Source organism: Psammomys obesus, unplaced genomic scaffold, assembly GCF_907164565.1.
Source record: "Psammomys obesus unplaced genomic scaffold, mPsaObe1.curated_primary_1811, whole genome shotgun sequence".
Taxonomy (NCBI): domain Eukaryota; kingdom Metazoa; phylum Chordata; class Mammalia; order Rodentia; family Muridae; genus Psammomys; species Psammomys obesus.
In genome coordinates, this window is record NW_026590767.1 from 5,560,444 (window position 1) to 5,583,798 (window position 23,355).

The window sequence follows — 23,355 nt, forward strand, 5'->3', positions numbered from 1 at the left end:
CACACACACACACACACACACACACACACACACACACACACACACACTCCATTAGAGAACTCAGGTGTAGTTTTTAAATGGTGATGCTAACACACTTATCAGTGACCTGATTAAAAAGTAAACAAACAAACAAACAAATAAACAAAAACCTCAGAATTCTAGACAATCCCCCAATATTCAGATATTGGACTCCTGAAAAGTTAAAAAAAAAATCTGGATGTGGGTGGCATTTTATTCCCATCCTGCTTTGTAACGTGGTGTGAGCATGCTCTGTGCCAGCTGCTGTGGGAGCCGCTGCTTGCCCTAGGTTGCCTGCGTGGCCTGGCACTATTGTTGGGGTAGGGAACTTGAGTGCTGGCTTCTCATTACCTACAAACCTCTCCTCTGAGAATATCTGTCTACTCAGACGTCAGCACCAACTTGGGAGCTGTTGACTTGAGGCAGAGACCACCAAATGCTCGTTGTGAAAGAATCTTTCATCGTGAAAGATCGGCTGGGGTGAGTTGTGCAGAAGAAATTCAACAGCACCTCCTTAGCTGGACACTGATACTGGACATCACTCACCTGCCCTGTAACTCCAGCCAGGAATATGGATGGAGAGTTGGTTGGCGTGGCTGCTGGTGGGACACGCCGCAAGGTCCTCTTTCTCCTTTCTCACTGGGACCTGGTTCCTTCCCACGTCTGCAAGTTTGACATTTTCCAGTGGAGGGGAGCTAGTCTGAGGGCATGCGCCGCTCCCCAAATGTACTGGCACCAATGCTGGGCTCCCCTTCCAGTGACCTTCCTGTGGCTGGCCCCATTGTGGGCCTAGGAGGTCCTGCTTTCCCTCCCAGAGCTCCTGCGGCAGGGCTCTGCTGATTGGCTCTCCATTAGCTGTGCTGTCTACTCCATCTGCTGTTAACCTGTGGGAACTACAGCGGAGGTTGAGCGACAGGACAGACCTGTGCGTTTTGGGGCTAGCAGTTTGAGGTTGCTCAAGGGGGACAGAAAGAGACCTGTCCAAGTAGTAAATGGTATTAGGACACTGCTGAGACACCCGGAGGTGGACACAGGAACTGAATACCAGTGGGACTTTTCTTGACGGTGAATTGTCTGAAGAAAAAGTGTCTTCTTTGTCATCCATGTGGGTGACCCAGTACTCTTGCCTTGCGCACATCCTTGAGTGAGCATGGGGAACCTTCAGCCCCTCTCTGGAGCCATTGCTTGAGAACTCTGCACAGGTGAAGGATCCATTGTGCTGACACAAATGGGCACCACTAGCCAGAACCGGGGTGCTTTGGAGCAGAGCATCCTTGGTCCTGCACTTGGGACATAGCGGGTCCCGAACAGTGTCCCATACCAAGTTGCTGGCTGAAGGCTCCACACGCCGGGCAGTAATGGTAATAGATGAGAATCCCCTGTGGGCGCTCTTGCCTAGGTTGTCCCCTGTGGACAGTGGGTCTGTCTCCAGTCCTTGCTCATCTGAGGGAATAAGGATCCCCAATCCGTCTGGAGGTAAAGCAAATGGCTTGTGCATGTTCACTCCGCTGCGCCTGGCCAAAGCTGGCTTTGTGGTACGCAGCTGAGGCTGAGTGATTGCTTGTGGCAGAGGCAACACGGCTCCATTTTCCATTAATTTCTTTTCATCAATCAACCGGGAAATGACAATAGGTGATATCATTTCTGTGTTTTGTGCTGCCGGTGTCCCCTAGAAAATAGGCAGAAAAAAATCAAGTTATTCTAGCAGTTCATAGCAATACAGGCAGTGAACTCTCCCGTGTCATGGGAATGCTGGGGAAGGACCACTGGATTTCTCATCAAGGCCGTTTAAGGCACTCTCGATGCCAAACCTGAACATTCTGGAGGGACGGAAAACCAGGTATGTTTCTTAGGAAGTGATGAATGTTCTAGACACATTAGCCTAATTGGAGGAAGGATGGAATCATTCGGCTGGGTGTCAGTCTTAGTTACTAACAGTGTTCTCCAGTGGAGCCCCCTAGACCATAATAGTTGCTTCTGCCAGACCCCAGAACCTCAAAACAAAGCCTCACAGCCCCAATAAGGAAGAAAAGCAGAATTATCAAGGTGGCTGAGGCATGGCATTGGAGAAGTGATAAGCCATAGGTCTGCGCTCTGGTAAATGACATAACGAGGAGCGACCTCCCGAGTTTCTTCTCTCACACAGTCTTCCATTTTTGCTGCTTAAAGCTAATTCAGTCTCCCTGCTTGCTTGGCCTTATGGGAGTCCAAGGTCAGAGAGCAAGATAAGAGAGATCAAATGCCCAAGTTCAGTTTCCCAGACTAGCTAATCAGTTGGCTTCTCTTACCAGGATAAGGTGTACCAGTGCACAGAGAATAGTTGTAGCTCAGTGCTGCTCTGTGAGGAGTATTTGTCCACATTTTAAATGATCAAGGAATTCCATGCTTCCTAATTAGCAGCTCCTAAGTCCTTATGTAAATCACTACCGCTTGCAGAATAAGGCACTATGCATTTTTTTTTTCACCATGTCTAACCAGATTAAGAGCAAGAAGGAGAATCCCTTTGTTGTTGCTGGGTTTTCCTGTACATGTATTGAGTGCTGCAGAAGGCTGATCTCTGCCCAGCACTTAGTGTGCACAGAACCTGCTAGAACTTGTGCACAGAATTGCACAGACCCTGAGATAATGGTAAAAACTACAGCCTCAGAAAGCAAAAGGCATTGCTAGGGTGCTCCGCATTCAAGGCAGCAGATCTCAAACCCCAGCACATCTGAGAATCCTCTAGAACATTGTGAGCACAGGTTTCCCAGCTCTGACATCCTGACTGTGGAGTACTGGGGATTTTAGCCCACACACCCTAGTGATCCTGATGTAGCTGACTTAGGGAGCATGAATGCAGTCACAGCTAGTCTGCTGCCATCCCAAGAAAATGTATTCATAAGAGGTAGGTCTAGGTACCATGAGAGCTTGGCCTTTGCCTTTCCCAAATTTAAGAGAACAAGGGTAGGATTTGTGTTTTCTTCATGGCAGATTTGATATTAACTTGTTTAAATGACTGAGTGTCTTCTTCTATCTGGACATGAGACTCTGAACATAACACAGTGATGACCCCAGCTAGAGTCATTTGGGAAAATGGACTCTCAATTGAGAAAATGTCTATAGGGGAGTCTATAGTGCCCATTTCCTTGATTGATGATTGATATGGGAGAGCCTAGCCCACTGAGGGAGGCACAGTCTCTGGACTGATATTAGAAATCCCTGGGTGCAAGAAGAAAATAGGCTGAGCAAGCCATGGGGAGCAAGCCAGTAAGCAGCACTCTAGGTCGACCAGGTTAGCCTTGAACTCAGAGATCTGCCTGTCTCTACCATCCAAGTGCCTGGATTAAATGCACGTGCTACCGTTCCTAGCTACCTCAGCTTCTATGCCCTTATTTACTTTTTAAAGATACTTGAAAAGTTGCAAACTTCAAGATAACCAGAAATGGGGGGAGGAGGGGGAAGGGAGTCTATTTTAAACCTCCTTCAGTGTTTAAAAACTTAAATCTTCTCGATTCTTGGACAAGAACAAACTTTAAGCTTCTCCTCCAGCCTCACTGCCACCTTCCAATTCAAGGTCATTCCACAGTTCAAGGTCAACTCAGTGGAGTCTCCAGTTGTGAGTGGAGATGCTTCCCTAGCACCTCTGAGACTAAAGTATAAAACAATTACCTGTAGTTGGCAATACCCAGATGCCCTTGCCTCCTTGGACAAATCAGTGGAATACAGGGTTCTGGGGAGACAGGTCAGTGCTCCCTAAGCTTCTGTGTTTCCGGCAGGCTTTTTGTCTCTGTGGTACCCTCCCTACTCTGTCCTCTCCCTGTAGCACTCTCATGGCTATGATTTGCATACAAGAAAATGACAGTGCACCTGGAGCCCATTTGACAGCACACAGTCCCTCCCTTCCTAGTTAAATTTAGTTCTGATAATAATTGTTCCTGTGTACCCCATGATGGGTGTAATCATACCCAGTGGGAATTCCTTTGACATTGATCTTTGGAGGAAAAAAACAAAACCTGACTTGGAACCTTCAGTGTTGCTCTTACTCTGCAGGACTGTGTTTCCTCAAATATGGACCAGTGACAACCTGCCCTTAAGAATCCCACAGGGTTGCAGGGAGTAGATGCCTGAACACCTTAATCTCCAGGCGTAAGTTGAGTCAGGACCTGTGGGGGTGAGTTCTAGAATTTGATTTTGTTTTAATTATTTTTTTATATATTTTATTTTATTGACATCAGAGTTCTGCCTTCATGTACATCTGTATGAGGGTGTCAGATCCCCAGGAAACTGGAATTACAGACAGTTGTGAACTGCCATGTGGGTGCTTGGATTTGAACCTGAGTCCTTTGAAGGAGCAACTAGTGCTCTTAACTGCTGAATCATCACTCCAGCTAGAATTTCTATTTGTAACCAGCTTCCTGGTGGCCCTTGAGGGCACACGGATATGGAGGAAGGAGGCTGAACTGACTTAGGTGACCTGAGGCTCACCCTGAGTCTTGATTCTCAGAGACCCCAGACCCCAGGGAAGCCTTGATTTGTGTCGCTGTAACATAAGAAGAAGACTGAAACGGAGTCTGTTAAGATGTAACCTCCCTGGTACTGGAATCACCAAGATCTAAGGGCCGTCACCTTGAACTGAGGATCCTGTGAGAGTCTAGGACTGGAATCAGCATGACTGTATTGCAAGGAATAAAGAGCTGCCAGTTCGGCTTTGAAACAGCCCTGACGCTGGTAACAGCAATCTGATTCCTTTAGGTAGAGCTCGGGGACATACTTCCTGAGGGCTTCCTTGGGGCCACAGGCCATAGGCATCTTTCCAAAGGTCTTAGAGGTTCTGCGGAGCCTAGATAAAGAGTCAGCTGCCATTTCACTACCTGAATCCTAGAAAGTGTGACTGTGATTTTGACTCCACCAAAAGTAAGAGGAAAGGCCAGGAATGGTGATGCATGCCTTTAATCCCAGTACTGTGGGAGGCAGAGGCAGGTAGATCTTTGTGAGTTCGAGGCCAGCCTGGTCTACATATTGAGTCCAGGACAGCCAAGGCATAGAAACCCTGTCTCAAAACAAAACAAAACAAAACAAAACAAAACAAAACAAAAAAAAACAACAATTAAAGTAAAAGTAGAGAGCAATGATGAGAAGTGTGAATCTGAACTTATTTCTCAAGCTCTTGTGTTATTCAGGGTGACATTTCCCTGGGTGAATACATGCTGGCCAGCATCATGCCCAGAAAAAACTGTCTGCCCTCTCTTCTTCACAGGGAAGATGTGAGGAATAAGAAGAAATGACAGTGTGATAATGTCTCACTTAGCTTAAGACTTGTTTTGGTTTCTTTTCTATTGCTGTGATAAAATACCCAGACAAGAAAGGAAGGAAGGAAGAAAGGAAGGAAGGAAACAAGGAAGGAAGGAAAGAAACAAGGAAGGAAGGAAAGAAACAAGGAAGGAAGGAAGGAAGGAAGGAAGGAAGGAAGGAAGGAAGGAAGGGTTGGTGGGTGGATGGGGGATGTATTTAGCTCACAGTTCAAAGCCCAGTCCATCATGGAGGAAAAGTCAAAGCAGCAGCAGCAGTGAGACTTAGCTCATCACACCATGTCCACAGCAAGAAAGGCCCAGGATCCAGCCCATAAATGGTGCCACCCACAATTAAGATGAGTCTTCTCACATAGATTGACTTAAGGGAATTCCCCCACATAGGTTTGCCCAAAGTTCCATCTTTCAGGTGGTTCTGGATGTTGTCAAGTTGACAACACTAATTACTACAAGCATTTGTATGAATTACTTTTCCCATGAATCAGCAGAAATTAGTAGATATTTGGTGTGATCAGCGCAATAGAGGTGCCTCATCCAATTGCCTATAACTGCTTTTTGGTGTTGTTTCTAACCTTACAGTCACAGGCAAGCCATATGCTGAGTGATTCAGATGACAAATCTTTACTGAACACCTATTAATACTACATGCCAGGTACACGTTGAGTAATGGAAACCCTTGTGGGCTCCTGGATTTAACAGCCTGGAGACAGTATCCAGATGATCAGGACAATCGTTAGATTGAATGTTGACAAAAGATCCCCAAAATTAAAATTAGAGAACTTATAAAGGAAACGAGGAACTGCTCACCTTTTAACAGTTACAATAGTCCTATAAGGCAGGTTTTATTTATTAAATCTCATTTTCTTATGGAGACCAATATCCTGTGTAACCTAGAGCTGGGGAGATGGTTTGGTTGGTGAAGTGCTTTCACACAAGCATAGGAACTAGCACACACATGAAAAGCACACACATGAAAAGCAGGATGTGACTGCATGAGACTATATCCACAGTGCTAGGGAGGCAGAATCAAGACAACCCTATGTCAACAAATGAGGTTGAAACCCATGAACAAAGACTCATGTCAACCTTGCAGTTCTACATGCATAGGTGAGTGCACCCACACACAGGCACGCATGCACACACACACACACACACACATACACACACACACACACACACACGCACGCACACATACACCGAGAAGAAGAGATAAATTCTAAAAGTACAGATTGTCTCAAATCAAGCCATTTTGGGGTGACACTCCCTCTGCCTTTTAAGTAAAGGTTGATGAAAAGTGGCTTTGAAGGGAGCTACTTTCATGTGAAATAAAGTTAAAAGATGTAAGACTGGATTTGAAAGGATGAATAAGACCATCACTGGTATTGAAAGTGGTGTATGTTCAAGGTGAGTAAGAACCAGGCTGAGTTTGAGTCTGGCTTTGGCTTGGCAAGAGACCATCTCCTGACCAGGGTCTTCCGAGATAATTTTTGCAATCTTGCTCATAGATGCTGCTACTGATTCCTTTTTAAATGTTTTAAGATATTGATTTATTTTAAATGTTTCCAGCATGATTTCGCAGAGCTGCTAACTGTTTTCATAGTTCCATGCTTCTTATCTACTGCGTCTGCTTTTTATTTATGCCTTAAGGCATATGACTAAGAAGGGCATCGTTGCCTAAATTGAAATAAGAGCAAGATAAGTGGCAGACACTCAGAGCAATCCCACCCTGAGCCACTGAGGTGAAAATGGCTTTCTTCCTGCAGCAATTTATATCTCCAAAGGAGAAGCACGCAGTATGATCTATACCTTTGAAATATGTATTTTTCTCCCCTGGGTGAGACATTTTTTTCCTTTGCCAGTATAGCTCTGCAACCTATGGCTCTATTTTCCAGATTTGGATCTGTCTCTTCATAGATACCCTCTGCCCCCGTTGCCTCCACTCACTGCATACCCGCTTAGCCCCATAGAGAAGGCCTAGAAGCATCATTGCTGAGTAATCGATCAACCTGGTGCTGCTGTGTCCTGGATACAAGAGCAATTCAGACTTGCATTTACTCTGCTGAGAAGCAACGGGGATGCGGGGCTTCAAAACAAATGGAAAATGGGAGCTTTGCTGGCTCCACATTGTGAAGCCGCTGTCTTTCTGCACAGTCACCAAAGACTAGAGAGTTCAGGCAGGTAACACAGCAGTGTAGAGCTGGCTAGAATCAACCTTTCACCCATGTTTGTTTGTTTGTTTTTTATTGTAGTTAAGAGTTGCCATCTAAGTGTGCACTTCCTCCTGTCACACGCATTCTATAGTGCCATGCAGCCCTTACCATCTATTTCCGACCGACGCTCATCTTATAAAACAAAAGTTCTGTCCCTATTAAATAAAAAGCCCTCACTCCCTCCTCCTCACAGCCACTGAAAACCAGCAAGAATCGATGCTTTTAAATGGGGAGGGGGAGCAGCTTGTAAATTAGAGCATGTGAAATTTCTTATAATCAGCAAAAATGAAAAATAAAAATTATAAATCTCTTAAATGACACAGAAAGCATTCGTGTTGGAATAGTGCATGATAGAAAAAAAGCCATAAAAGTTGACATGCATTTTAATGCGTGTTTTTAAACACAGAGAAAAATAGGAAAAAGATACATAATCTATATTTTCTTTTTATCTTTTTTATGATTTATTTTTATATTAATTACAGTTTATTCACTTTGTATCCCAGCTGTAGCCCTCTCCTTCATTCCCTCCTAATCCCACCCTCCCTCCCTTATCTCCTCCATGCCCCTCCAAGTCCACTGACAGGGAAGGTACTCGTACTCTTCTATCTGACCCTAGCCTCTCAGGTCTCATCAGGACTGGCTGCATTGCCTTCCTCTGTGGCCTGGTAAGGTTGCACCCCCATCAGGGGGAAGTGATCAAAGAGCCAGCCCCTGAGTTCATGTCAGAGACAGTCCCTGTTCCCCTTACTAGGGAACCCACTTGGAGACTGAGCAGCCATGGGCTACATCTGTGCAGGGGTTCCAGGTTATCTCCATGCACGGTCCTTGGTTGGAGTATCAGTCTCAGAAAAGACCCTTGGGACAATATTGTATTTTCTTATGTATACATTTTATATTTGTATGTATACATTTGTGTATTTGCAGATACACCAGAACACATTTGCACACGTGTGTGTGCATACGTGTGTGTATGTGCATGTGTGTGCATTTATGTGTGTGTGTGTGTGTGTGTGTGTGTGTGTAGCCAGAGGTTGACAATAGGTGTCTTTCTCTGTTGCTCTCTAAGACAGGGACTAGTACTACTGAGCATGGGACTCAGCAATTTGGCCAAACCAGCTGGACAGTAAATTCTAGCACCTGTTCCACTCCCTGATGCTGGGGTTACAGGTGCACACCATCATGCCTGGCTTTTATGTGGACACTGGGACTCCAAACTCAGGTCCTCATGTTTATAAGGCATCTACTTCACTGACCGAGTCATCTTCTAACCCCTATTGTTCTAAATTTCTACATGATGTTGTCGTTAATTTTAGTATCAGGAAAATTTGAATATATATATATATATATATATATATACACATGTATGTATATATTAGAAGTAGTAAATGTGTCCCTTGTTTTACTTTTAAACAAACACTTGGAAGAAGAGGCATGGCTTCCCATCATTGCTCCAGCCTTGATGTGTTTTGGAAGGGAAGTGATGAGAGAGGCTGAAAGGGCACTAACCCAGGTGCGGAATACGGTGAAGTATTTCAGCATTTGGCGGTGGCCTTTCGCACACACAGGATGAGCCTCCAAAGCTCCCGGTTAGGAGGAAAATTTAAAAGTCACACTATGGATCAGATTAGATGATCCAGGCAATTCCAGAACAGATGTTGAGAAGGTATGATTTCTAGGAGATGACTCAGCCACAGAGAGCGACTGTGCATGCAGTCTCTCTGTCTGTCTGTCTGTCTCCATCTCTGTGTGTTCCCTTTGTTCATTCTCTCTGTGTGTGTATGTGTGTATGAGAGAGAGGGAGAGTGATTTGGCCACATGTGCCCAAAGATGTGTCATTATTAATGACACTAACTAGACACAGACACTAACTAGAGTTGATATCAGTAGGACAGTGCTGGAAATTTTCAGCTTCATCTAGAGAACAGAAGGGAACTATGGTCAGCTGGAACATTTTCTTCCTATCTACAGTGCTGGAAATAGAACCCTGGGCCATGTTCTATTTTCTAGAATTGTGCTGTATCTCTTGCCCTAAAACCTTTCTTTTAGAAGTAGCTGGGCATGGTGGCACACACTTTTAATCCCAGCACTCAGGTAGGTAGAGGCAGGCAGATTGCTATGAGTTCTAAGTCTACAAAGCAAGTCCGGGACAGCAAGCTACACAGAGAAACCCTGTTTCAAAAAAAAAAAAAATCAAAAACAAACAAAACAAAACAAAAACAAAAAAAGACAGAAGTAGTAATTCATCTCAGCAGAGCCCCCATCCTTCCCAGACTCAACTCTTCCTTCCCCAGCCTTCTCTCTACAGCCTCCATTCCCAGTGACTGGATTTCCTCCTGCTTATCTCCCACCCCTTCTTGCTCTGCTCCCATTGACTAAATCAAGTACATCAAGGCATGTTGAATTCTTGTCACAGTGCACATGGTGCACCCTTCTAGAACAGATTTTGAATGCCACCTACTACATCTCACCTCTTACGGTCCAGAATAGCATCTTCACTAGTTGGATTTCGTCGATGACAGAAGTTAGAGTCATCTGAGAAGTAGGAATCTCAATTGAGAAAATGCTCCCATCATATCGGCCTATGAGTGTATCTGTTGGGCATTTTCTTGATTAATGAGTGATGTGGGAGGGAACAGCCCACTATGAGCAGTGCCATCCCTGGGCAGGTGGGCATGGGCTGTATAAGAAAGCTAACTGAGCAGGGTGTGGCGGCACTCACCTGTAATCCCAGCTCTCCGGGAGGCAGAGGCTGATGCATCTCTGTGAGTTCAAGGCCAGGCTGGTCTACAAAATGAGTCCAGGACAGCCAAAGCTACACAGAGAAACCCTTTCTTGAAAAAGAAAAGAAAGAAAGAAAGAAAGAAAGAAAGAAAGAAAGAAAGAAAGAAAGAAAGAAAGAAAGAAAGAGAGAAAGAGAGAAAGAGAGAGAGAAGGAAGGAAGGAAGGAAGGAAGGAGAAAGAAAGAAAGAAAGAAAGAAAGAAAGAAAGAAAGAAAGAAAGAAAGAAAAGAAAAAAGAAAGCTAAATGAATAAACCAGAGAACAAGCCAGTAAGAAACATTCCTCCATGCCCTTTGATTCAGTTCTTGCCTCTAGGTTCCCATGTTGAGCTCCTGCTCTGGCTTCTCTTGATGATGGACTCTAACCTGTAAGCCAAATAAACTCTTTGGTCCCAAGCTGGTTTAGTCATAGCAACAGAAACCGAACTAGAATAGCATCCTTTATCTTGGGAAATTGGGGCCAGGGGGTCCCTGGATGAGCTCTAGATCTTTACTAAATGGAGAGTTAAATCAAAGAGACACTTTTGAGAAAGAAAAGAAAGACACGTTTGCCATTTAAATCTATTATAAGAAAATCTTCATAAGACACAGCAGGTGAGCTCCTCTGGGGTGGCACCTCCAGAATAAAGGAGGAAACGAGAGCTCTGGGGCCTGGCAGCTTAGGTGCTTCAATATTTGCGTGTGTGTGATGCATGGCTCTCCATTGCAGCTTAGTTTTGTCTTCTGCACAAAGAGTTCAACATCAGGACTCCTACTCCAGGACAACAGAGGAATCCAATAAGTCAGCCAGCTAGACAGAACCTGGCAAGTCTAGATAGATAGATAGATAGATAGATAGATAGATAGATAGATAGATAGATATGAAATCATGAAATTTGCAGGTATAAGTGGATTATAGTCATATATTACAGGATAGACAAACTACAATGCACAGACGCCAAGAAGATATGTCCGATGGGCATCTTAGGCTTCATGTCAGCCCACTAGTTAGGGGAGTGGGGGATAACTCCACAGATTATGTTATCTGCTTTTTATCACTTCCTCATGATGGGACTCCCTTACAAGGCCACAGGGGATGGAGACAAATTCAGTCTTCATGTGAATAGATGAGCTGGGTAGGAGGCTCTCCTATTCTGAGGAATAGGGGAGAGGGGATGCAGAAGGGAGGGTGGGACTGGGAGGAGAGGAGGAAGAGGCCTATGACCATGATGTAAATTGAATTAATTAAAAATAAGAAAGTTACTTAAAATGTATATATATTATATACACACATAATACATATACTCTATAATTTCGTATAAAACTCTAATCACTTGTGGTTAGATTTTTTTTGATTCATTCATTCATTCATTCATTCATTCAACATTTGACTAAAGAAAACAAACCACAAACCTATCTTGAGCAGTGCAGCAATGGTTTTTATAGTCCAACAACTTTTGCTGACCAGTCTAGAAGTACAAATATATGTTACCTTGACGAAGTCCAACTTCCTCTTTGTAACATCAGTCTGGAGATTTTTAAGGGCGATACAATCATTTGTACTATAGCGTGTGTCCAGTAATCCTAGACAAAAGGAGATGACACAGCTACTTTTAGTACACCAAAGGATAAAATGGAATGCATGACTTCAATTCTACTATAAAATTTAATGTCTACCATTCACATAATATACCAGCCTAAAGCAGTTCCAGTATATTCCACGCCATGACAAAACCTGTGTGCTTCCTTCCTTGTTCCAGCCACTTCTGCTCTTGGAGATCATTCTTATTGGTTCAGCTAAAAAGTCCTTTCCCATGAAGTTGTTTTTATATTTTAGATTCTATAAGTAGTTGAGCAGATATGGCCTTAATCATGTTTCCATTGTCCTAAGTTTACATTCAGAAAGAAAGAAAACCACATTTCTGTGTTTCCAAGTACCTCTAACCATAAAGGCATAAATACAAGACCAACTTTCAGCCAGTCTCTCAATGCAACCACAAGCTGCTCTATAGAGTGTAAAGATATTTGGGTATAGGGAGTTTTTGCCATGAAGACATCTAAGGGTATGGTCAGGCCCAAATGTGGATAAGAATTATTTTGGCTTAAGCTTCCTGATGGATGGAAACTGCCCTGCCCAACTCCTAGAACTACAAGCAAAGGTGCTTTTGGGAAAAGCATTTTGTGGTGGAAGTAAGGAGCATTTTAAAGTTAACCTGGGACCTGAGGCAGGACGGAGACAAGCTTAGCTACAGATCCATGGTAACAGCAGCCCCAAGATTTATCACAGTAATATTGCCAGGATGTTCCTACAGAAATGTGAGTCAGATATAGGAAAAGCCAGCTAAAAGAGTCTGTGCAAGCATAGCCAGAGACCTAGTGTCTTCAGTCCAGGGGCAAAACTTTGGCTCTCCTATGACCACATTCTACAGAATATGAGCATTCAAAACACTACAGTGGATGATTCTGGTCCTGGAGATTAAAAGTGTCGAAAACAGGCTCCCTAAATTTAACATCCTCCATAGTCAGAAGTCTAGAATATGATGGGATCAGGATGGGGGTAAAGGATTCCATCTCCAGTACCATGAAAATATTTCCTGCTTATTTGGATAGAGGTTGAGGCATTTTGTGTGTGTGTGTGTGTGTGTAGAAAATGATATACCATAGTACTGTCAAGTTTGGCAGATTTGTGAAGGGGTCAGGATTTGACTCCGGGGGCTTTTAAGGGTCAGCCTTAACCCACTCAAAGCCTACCTCTGTTATAGCCTGTCTTTGAGTGTCAATAAACCTCCATTACATCCTGACTTGGGTTGTGGCTTCATCTATGACTGTCACTAATTGACACTAAGTGGCAGAGCATCATTCAAGGTGATGTGCACTGATTACTTTCTTCGAAGCCTGGTGGGGCCCTGCACAACCTTGATGCTTCATGATGATCAGATAGTGAGGCTGATGAAGATGAAAGTCATCTGGCCTGCTGGTGTAGCATGGCATGGGAGTGAGAACTTCAGAATCAATACAGAGTTGGGGACCGGATGGGTTTTTTTTGTCTGCTCTGCTCTGGTCTTAGCTGACCCTCAGTGAATCAGCCATTGACCCCGCCTTCACCCATAAATGCAGACAATGGTACCTCCTACAGAAACACAGGCCTTGCCCTAACTGTCCTGGGAGATCCTCATTTAAGTACTTGGGTGAGGATATAGTATCAGGTAAGTATGCCATAGATAGCAGAGGGTGCTGTTGTTACAGCATGGGTCAAGGTGGTTCTTGCCCAAGTCCAGCATCACTAATGTCCAGCACCAATGGTCAGGCAGCCACTAAAATTGGACCGTATAGTCCAAAGGCTTGAGTCCCAGCTCTGGGTTCATTGGTGGCTTTAAACACACTGCTTGGCATACCCTGTTTCCTCCCTGTGTTATGGAGGATATGGAGGTGGCTACTTCACAGGGTTACCGTAAAAATTCAAGTGACACAACGAAGTTAATTTCAGTGCAATATGCACAATGTGATATCATATAATAAGGAGAACTCACTATATTGGGAGTAGAGAGCCTCATTTCTAGTGGGTAAACGGAAGGCTGCCAGGATTGGGAAGCATGAGTGATTAAGTATGAGCTTCGTATGACTGCTCTAACAAATGGCCACAAGACAAATGCATCCTCTACATGTTTCATCTCCAGCATTGGGCTAAAATCAAATTAGCAGCACAGCATTGTTTTCTGTAGGTGTGAGGGGGTGGGGTTACTCTCATTGACTTTTCTTGCTTCTAGACATTATTTGTACTCCTTAACCTGTGCCTACCTCAATCTGTTCTTCTGTTTTCTCTTACCCTTGACTCTGTCCTATTGTTTCTCTTGTTCAAGAGGTCCTAGACTACAGTGAGCCCACCTAGACAATCCAAGGTAAACTCTTCATCTCAAGGATGGATCAGAACACAGAATATTTTAAGTTATCATATTTCTTGTACCTCAGTACTTGGGGTGATTCAGGTAGATAGAATGTAGGACCTTCAAACATGCATATAAAGTCTATGTAACAACACAGAAAAACCAGTTACAGTGACACAATATGAAAAGGAACCATGAGCCTATGGAACATGTGACTGTGGCATTAATACAATGCATGGGTCATTCTATAAAAACAGTAAAGTGACTGCATGGAGAAATGGCCTAGGGTGAAAAGAACTGGCTGAGAACTAGGTGTGGGGCCTGAGCAACTGAAGGATATAGTTAGGCTTAGAGTCTGAAGACTCAAGCTGAGGTAACAATTGTAGTTATGCGGCTGTATGAAGTGTTTTTAGCCTCACCACCTCTGTTTTTCTTTATCTACAAAGTCAGAATATGTGGCCGATTCTGTTGAGTCCTTACAGTTCCCCTTTGCTGGATTGCTACTCTATCCCTTTGCTGTTAGAAACTTGCTATCAACAGTGCAGAGCCTGCTACCCTGAACATAATTCTCCACATTGGACCACAGCCACCACGATTATGATATAAAATGCCATTCGTGACCTAACACAACCAAAGGCCAAATTTTACCTTGAACAACACACTCACTCAGGTCCCCCTCTGCTAAATACCCTTCACTTGCCTTTGGATCCTCTCTTAAAGAATGCTCTATCTATTCTTGAATGCCCTCAACTTCTTGCTCAGGGCTTTGGTTCCAAGGGAAAAAAAAAAAAAAAGCTATGATGGCTAACCACTCCTCAATGCTATCCCTTAGCAGAGTTTCTCCAAGCATCGGGGGCAGCATTGGAGGAATTGATAAGAAATGCCTGTTCTGCTGGTGCCACCAGCCAACATCACCCCCCAGAGGATCCTGTTGGGGAGCTTAGACATCCATCCATGCTTCAGCCCCTTTTTCAGCACATTTGAGGCAGCTCAAGTCCTGTGCCTGCCTCACTCTGAATAACATTCCTTATGGATGGTAACTCTGATAACGCGGAAGGTAAAACATGGTGTCTTGATTCAAAAACTACCCTTCAGCTTTCAAGGATCTGTGCTTTACCTGTGTGTGGGGGGATCAAAGGAGGCTTCAATTTCAATTACAATAAATCTACCAGCAACATCAGCCAGCAGATATTTATGATGTCACTAATTAAAACCATTCAATGACCCACAGTCATCATTGCTGGTGTATGGTATTCAGTGGTCTGGTTGTTTATGCTCAGGGGACTTATCCACCGACTAATTCACTAGCATATGCCAAGAGATAACCTCTCCTGAGTCTGTTGGATAACCTCAGTTGTATGTAGCTCAGCTTGAGCCACATACCCAAAGCTACTTGACCCCTTGGTCTCTCTCTAAGAGGCCATAGGAGGCTGAACAAATACCAACAAACTGAGCCATCTTGGTAAAGAGACAAGTCCTGTGCTGAGCAGCAGAGGTAGAGGTAGAATGCCCTGCCCTCCAAAGGACATCAAGGCAATGTGGTGACATTTTTTGAGAATTCTGGAATTTTGGTTTCTTTAAAAAACACAGAAATATAAGAATGTGCTTTCATTTTAATCCCAGATGTGGGGATGTAGGGCTCCTTAGGACTGTCTGCAGCAGCTGACTATGATTTGCCTCATGTTCTAGCAGAAGCATGGTTTTGCCAACTGCAGATAATTTCTGTGATTGTTTGACATTTGGAATTCTGAGAACTTTCAGAGGCTATATAAATGTGAGGGCCCACGAGAGGTGTAGTGGGTGGTTGGATGTTTAGGGAGATTGGTTGCATTTTGTTAGTAGCTGTGGTCAAAGAAGAAACAAAAGGACAGAAATTACATTCAGGGATCTCTTTCTCTCCGTTCCCCTCTATCCTTGTTTTCTATCTAGTATTAGGGGGTGAAACCTGGGCATAAAAGGTGGGAAAAAGAAAAATCCACAAAATAGTAAGGCAAAATAATACGGCAATGTCATACAGCCTCAGACTGACACAGGAAGCTCCTCTAGTTGAGGGGGCCTCACCAGATATGACATGCATTAGTGACTTTTCTCATTGCTGTGACAAAGTATCTGACAAAGGAAACTCAAGGAAGGCTTGTTCTGGCCCATAGTCTGAGGTTACAGTCTATCACAACGCATTAGGGTGATTGGTTCTAGCTGGGGAAGGAGCTGGCCACACTGAGACATGGTACCCACTGTTTGAAAACAGAGGGTAATGCTGGTGGCTCAGCTCACTTCCTCCTTTGTCTTTCTTTTGTTAAGTTCAAAACACCAGGCCATGTTCAGGGAGCCTTCCCACCTCAGTTAAACCTCTCTGGAAACACTCTCACAGAAGCATCCAAAGATGTGTCTCCTAGGTGACTCTGAAACATATCAAGATGACTATGAAGATTGTCATAAGAGACTTTAAACAAAAATAGAAAGGGGTGGGGAGAAAGTAGCACAGCCAAGCAGATGACAAAAGTGAGGGGGAGAACAAAGCAAGGTAAAGAATAAAGACAAAGCCAGTCACACTTTGATGGCTTGTAGGATATACAGACAGAATAATAAATTCCCACACTTTGTCCAACCTGACTCAAGTTGCCCCTACAAATGGCAGACAAGTGCCATTGTGTATTGCCTAATGAATCAATCCATCAATGCCACCTGCAAATGGTAGTGTGTGGGTCCTGGGTACATGCCTGAGTGTGCTTCCTCTCACATCTAAGGCCCTGTGTCAGCGGAGAGGTGCCTTCAGACCCCTCATCCTGGCCTGGTGAATTCTATAGAACAACATTTCTAATCTGACAGGAGTCAAGTCTTACTCTTGATTGCCACTGTCACCTTAACAACAGCTCCCTTAAAAACACATTTCATAAAAAAAAAAGTAACTTTTAAGATTTATATCTCACTGTCTCTGTGAGATTTAACATTAGTTGAACCACTAGAGATTTCCATTTTGAATTTCTAGGATAACATGGTGTTCTGTCTAGCTTTCTGGAGTCTCTCCGTGATGACTTCTGTTCACCTCTGCTTTCACTTAACAAAACCCTATGGAACAATCTAGCCAGAGGGTCTGGGTACCCTCCATGAGTACCACCTTAAAGGTGCTCAAAATGGGACTTTAAGAGCCTACAGTTCAGCTGCTCCAAGTCATCCCTGACTCAGCCTTTCCCAAACGGGATCAGTTAAATTTCCTAGATTTCACCATTCCCCTCCTCCTGCCTGGGTCCTTGGCAAGTGGTTGCATCTACCTCTACCTACAGTGCAATCAGTATTACCCCTTTGCATCCCTGCCTTCTCTCACCTCCAGGATGCCCCTCCAAAAGACAAAAAATTGGTCTAGTGAAAAAGCTCCTCTCTGCTGCATCAGTAGTCTTAACCCAGGTTCCCTGGTCTTGGCAAGCTCACACCTGGGCCAAGGGCCACCAACCTCCCTGCAAACTTGGCAAAAATTCCCTTCACACCACCAGTAGTGACCTTATAGATAGGCTCCATGGTTCCTTATGTTAAAAAAGAAAAAGCTTTTCTCATCATAATAATGCTTAGAAAATATAACATTGGAATGCACATGTATGTGAACTCAGAAGCTCAAAGGAACCAGGATATGAACCCTTGAAACAAGATTACTTCACGTCCTGGATGTGGGTACCTTGAATTTCTTCACAGCTTTTAATTGTCTCACTACCTGATTACATGTATTGCCTTCCAGCCTTTCCCTTGGGCTAACTTCTAACACCTCATCTCTGACACAGTTCAAAGGCACTTCCTCTCAAAAGGACTCTCTGACTGGCTCCTACCACATATCACAGACTCTCATGTTGGAGTCTGTCCAGACTGTCCATAGATGGCACAAAGCATTACCACAAACCATGAGATGTGCACAGCAACAAAAATGTATTCTCCTATAGCTCTGGGGCCTGGAAGCTGAAGTGTCTTCAGGAGAAGCCTGTGCTCTAGGGGAGGATCCTTCCTATGAATACCAGCCTGAAGGTTGCTGAAATCCCTTCATTTCCTTGACTTGTGGCCACTTACCTCAGACCTCTGCTTCCATCTTCCCACAGCCTTCCTTTCTATGGGCTTATGCCTCTAAATCCCTTTGCCCTCGTAAAGATAGCACCCACTGGGTCCTGAGACCACCCTAATCCACTGTGATCTCCCTTTAATATAACCACATCCTCAAAGACCCTGCTTTCACATTTACACCATCAAGGATTACGTCTGAGACATCTTTTAGGGGAAACCAAGTCAACTCACACCCCCATCCCTGGCAAGTGTTATGACATGTGCTTTCGCCACCTTCTAATCTGTCTGACTCCTGCAAATGCCTCCTCCTTTTTCCTGGAACTTGGTTCCAATGGTGTCTTGTCAGTTGAAGACACTAAGTATATACAAGACAAACACAACACTTATACTCTGACATCTGTGAGGAAAAAGCTAAAAACATACCTTCTCCAGACAGTTCGATCATGTCCCACTGACAACTCAAAGCCATCTTACTTCATTTCAAACACTATCTAATGGCGAAGATGTGCTTTGCTAAATCAAAGAACATGGCCACAGTTCAACCTGTCGCTACTCTCAGAATGAGTCGGGCTCCCACCCTTCCGCCTGGTATGGCTGATGAAATCATTGGAATGTTTACCTAGCAACCGGGTCGGGTATAGCCACCTCAAGGCCACTTCTAGTCACCACTAACTTGGGGTTAACATCTGAGATTCATTTGACAAATACAATGAGAATTGTTCCTGCAGGGAACAGTTAGATACAAGAAGAAAAGAAAAAGAAAACCTTTTTAAGTACTGCCTGGAATCAGAAGTTTTCTTCCCAATCTGTCCTTACTTTCTTGTATTTCACTTGCTTTGACAATGTTGATTCCTTTAATGAACAGCAAGTGAGTTGGTATAAAAGTCCCTCAGGAGGGACTGCAGAGACATCTCAGAGGTTGAGAGACTGGACTGCTCTTGCAGAGAACCTAACTTGGGTTCCCAGCATCCACTCCAGAGGGATCACAACCACTGGTACCCCCAGATCCAGGGCATCCAGTGCCCCCTTCTGGACTCTGTGGGGATCTGCACTCATGTGTGCACAGACCTGCTCAGATACAAATAACTTTTAACAATAAAAAGAAATATTTTAAAAAAGTCCCTTAGGAATAAATATGTCATTCCTAGTGCCGGGGATCTCATAGGAGGCTGGGTGGTGTCAGGGGCTGGAGGAGTGGCATCAGGGAGTTAAACAATTTAATCGGCTTATTGCTAGTTTTTATAAACTAGTCTAGCTCAACTTCAGCAATGTGACATTCCACCTACTGTAATAGCTGTTATGGATGGCTTTTCTACAATCAAATAAACTATTTTTGACCCTAAAATCTAAAGAACATTATCTTGTGACTTCTGTGTGACTCAGTCTGAAGTGGCTTCTACAATTATTTCCCCTTATCTAGCAAGGGAACTAAGTCCAGGACACGACTACAGTCCTAGAATTGCGGATAGGACCAACCAAGTACACACTACGCCTTTCCTATGCTGGGAGACCTATGAAAACATGCAATTTAAAAATTAGGCAGAATACTAGACTGGCAACAGTAACCAATGATAAAGAAGACAAAGTTACAATACTATGCTATAATAAAACTGTGTGTTTGTGTTTGTGTATATGCCCACGTGTGTATTGGTGCACATGCCTATGTGTGCTGTTGGAAGCCAGGGAATGGTGTCAGTATTACTCTATGCTTTATTCTTTTGAGGCAGAGTCTCTTGCTAAACCTGGATCTTGTCATTTTTCAGCTAGACTGGCAGCTGGCAAGCCCCAGCAATCCTTCTGTGTCCATGCGCCTGTGTCCAGTGCTGAAGTTACAGGCATGCATGGGACAATGCCCAGCTTGCTACATAGTGCTAGAATCTGAACTCCAGGCCTCACACTACTCAACAAGAGCTTGTATCCATGGAGGCAGCTCTCCAGCCCTCAATCAGAATTTTTTTTTATTTTTTTTTAGTGTATGTACTCGGGAATCAAAATGAGGTCCTCATGCTTTTGTGTTGTAGCCACCTCCCTCCTTGAACCATCTCCTCAGAACATATAAACAATTCATGACTTCTAACATGTGAGTTGTTGACTTTTGGACTTTCCCACTTGATACACTCCAACTATGGTTGGTTACAGGAAACAAACCATAGTCAGTGAAACTACAGGTAGGGGAGACGATGGTGGTCAGCAACACAGTGATGTGTTCTTTAAGCTATGATGGGAGCTAACGAAACACTGGAATCGTTATTGAACCGAAACCCCTGGGCTTACGTGGTCCTGGCACACAGGAGTATGACATGCAACAGTCAAGGCCAAGGGGGAGAGATGGCCAGCTGCATGTTTCAGGACCTTCAGTGAAAGTGTTCATTTGGGATGACAACAGCTTTATGCTCTGAGATGAGGCATCCACAGTGTGGCCATTATCCAGAGGAGCAGCGCCTTTGTAATAAGTTAGGCAACTTGACTGTCACTGGCTGACCCCAAGGTGTGTCACCGTCAGGTCACAATGGCTGAGCTGGATTGAGGGCTGACCCCGAGACAGATGTTGGCCAGACACCCTCCAGATAATTTGTCAATTATGGAGATAAAATAAAAATGTTTTAAAAGCTCGTGGACTTTCTAGTCCCAGGAAATCTAATTGAGTGAGACTCCCAGAGTATGAGGCACAGTCCCCCTGAAATCTGATTCAGTGGCCCTGCTACTGTGTGACAGAAAATGGGTCTCCTCTGGTGGGACAGCATAGGGATGCTATCCTCAACTGTGAAGGCCACCCTACATGCTAAGGCATGTATGTATCCGACAGTCATGGTGAGGCTTGCCCACGTGAACAGCAGCGGCACTACCCTCAGCCCTGATGAAATAGTGTTCACGGAGGTCCCAAGTAAAGCACCAAGAGAACATAGACACACAGCACTCAAAAGTTCCTGTATCGGAAGAGCCTATGGCCTAATGGGGAGGGGGGATGTGACATGGAGATCTTTCCCTCTTAAGAGTGACTTTAAACAATTCTGTAAACACACATGATGTAACATTTCCCATTTCTGTCATTTTTAAGCATGTGATTATGTGGCATTAAGAGCAGTCATGTTGCTATGCCATCCAGTTCCCAGAAATTCTTCCCAGAACTGAAGCCATCCTTATTCAACAGCAACTCCATGACGCCACCCCTCCAGCCCCTGGCACCCAGCCTCCTATCTTTATGAGTTCCCCAGTGTTAGGAATGGCACCTGATTTCAACATATAAGCAGCATTTGTGACTGGTATATTTCATGTAACATGACATCCTCAGGGATGTGTTGGTACCTTACCCTTTTGAAAACTGAGTAGCATCCCATCCTACAGACAGATGCCATTGTTTCTATTCATTCCTCAGCTGGCATTTGAGGCACTTCTACATTTTGGCTGCTGTGAGTAATGCCGGGCACAGATGAACAAATATCTATTTGAGTTCTAGCTTCTCAGTCTTTCTCCTTTGCCTTTCATACCATGGCTTCATCTTGATCTTGTGCGATATGCTTTTAATGTGGGTAGAAGTTCTTTCATGTGTGAAGAGCAGGGGACAATCCTGAGCACCATTCTAAGACTTTAGCCAGCTTTAGTTCCTGACAGCATCTTTGGTCTAAAACTACGCAACTGGTCAGCCAGTCCAAGGGCTCAGCCCTGTTTTTGTGTCTCCAGCATTGGGATGACATCACTGGCAGCTGTGCCCAGCCTTTTTTATATTTGTTCCTGGGGGTCAAACTCAGGCTTCCCAATCTCCCCATACATAGACCATTTTAGCAGCCATATGAAAGCCACCATTTTTAAAAATTTATCTTCCTTCCTAGGCTACTGCCTGCTTGGAGTGAGAGGACAATGTGTCCTAGGGCACATAGCCCTGTGTCCTCACCTTTGCTTCCTGTAGGTCATGTAGCCAGGTTAAACTTCCTCTACCCTTATAAGGTCATGCCCAGCAGCACCTGGAATTCCTCCTTATGCAAATGAGGCATCCCTAGCACCTTAGCCCTGCCAATGATACACACTCACCCTGAAAGCCCCTACCCAGACCCCAAAAGTTTAAGTAGCCTTTACCTCCCCCTACCCCTGTTAAGTGAGCTGTCTCATCGAAGCTGCCTCCCAAGAGTCCATTTTCCTTGAGCTCACAGCTACCTGAGGTCTTTTCCGCTCTTTCCCACTTCGCTTCTTCCCCTTTCAGGATCCACTGGTCACAATCACAGGCTGATGGGCAGGGAAACAGCAAAGCTAGCCTAATTTGCACTAAGCCTTTTCTACTACATCCTTTTTTCTTTATAACTTTGCTGAACATAAATTATCATTATACCATATCGAAGTCATTCAGCCATTTTAATTCTGGAAAAACCATTATCCGGGTGGGCACTTGCAAGAGAACTGGGGGCAGTGTTCACCAAGAAGAGGAAGCCCCCTCTCCAACTTCAGCTTGAGTGACAAATAGCCTGTAATAGGATTCCAGTTGTCCAGGTGATTAGGCATAGGCAAACGGCTTTCTAAAAAAATGAGCAAGGGTGATTAGATTCTACTTCAAAGCTAGAGAATGTCCAAACCCGAGGACAGGGAATAGGACATTTTTCAAACCTCTTCAAAATAGGAATTGAGGTGGCCTAACCCCAGCTGCCAAGCATGCACTCCAGTAACATCAGAAGAACTTGTCAACTCTGGTTCATTAGAGAAACAAGATGCAAAAGTATTCTCATAAGATGGCAGGGTGGAGCAACGTGACACTTGTGTATGGGACCAGGGGCTTCTTGTTGGCAGTCTCCTTAGATGAATTGGCCAGAGCAGCAAGCCCGGTTTCTGGAGCCCACAGAGATGATTACAGGCTCCGCCGAGAGCTGGACAAGTGAGGCTGCAGTGTCTGAAAGCCCCAAGTGGTAAATCTCTCATCAGAAGAACCATTCGCTGCACACAGCACATCAGGTGGCGGGGGGAGGGAGTGGGGAGAGGCGCCATCACTGGGCTGGATCTGAGCGCAAACACTAGAGGAAAAGCCCAGGCTTGGAGAGGCCTGCCCACACTTCTGCCATTAGCTGGATCCCTGCTTAGAAGGCGAAGTTGCCTCTACAGGACTCTCTAACGGCTTATCAGCTACGCTGAACAATTAGAATGCGGCCGCTCTCACCTGAAAGGCTCTCT

At 44.4% G+C, this 23,355-nt stretch overlaps 1 protein-coding gene across 3 annotated transcripts in view; it reads right to left on the minus strand.

The window, feature by feature from the left end:
- The window catches only part of CUNH10orf90 (chromosome unknown C10orf90 homolog), a 224,473-nt gene that overhangs the window by 80,637 nt on the left and 120,481 nt on the right, over nucleotides 1–23,355 (minus strand). For 2 of the 3 annotated variants that reach the window (XM_055608880.1, XM_055608879.1), the window contains 2 exons: nucleotides 11,766–11,857; nucleotides 565–1,687 (listed from right to left, as the gene is read on the minus strand). In XM_055608880.1, coding sequence (XP_055464855.1) covers nucleotides 565–1,687; nucleotides 11,766–11,857 — 1,215 coding nt within the window. The remainder of the gene's footprint in view (nucleotides 1–564; nucleotides 1,688–11,765; nucleotides 11,858–23,355) is intronic. The other variant, XM_055608877.1, reaches the window with a different exon arrangement.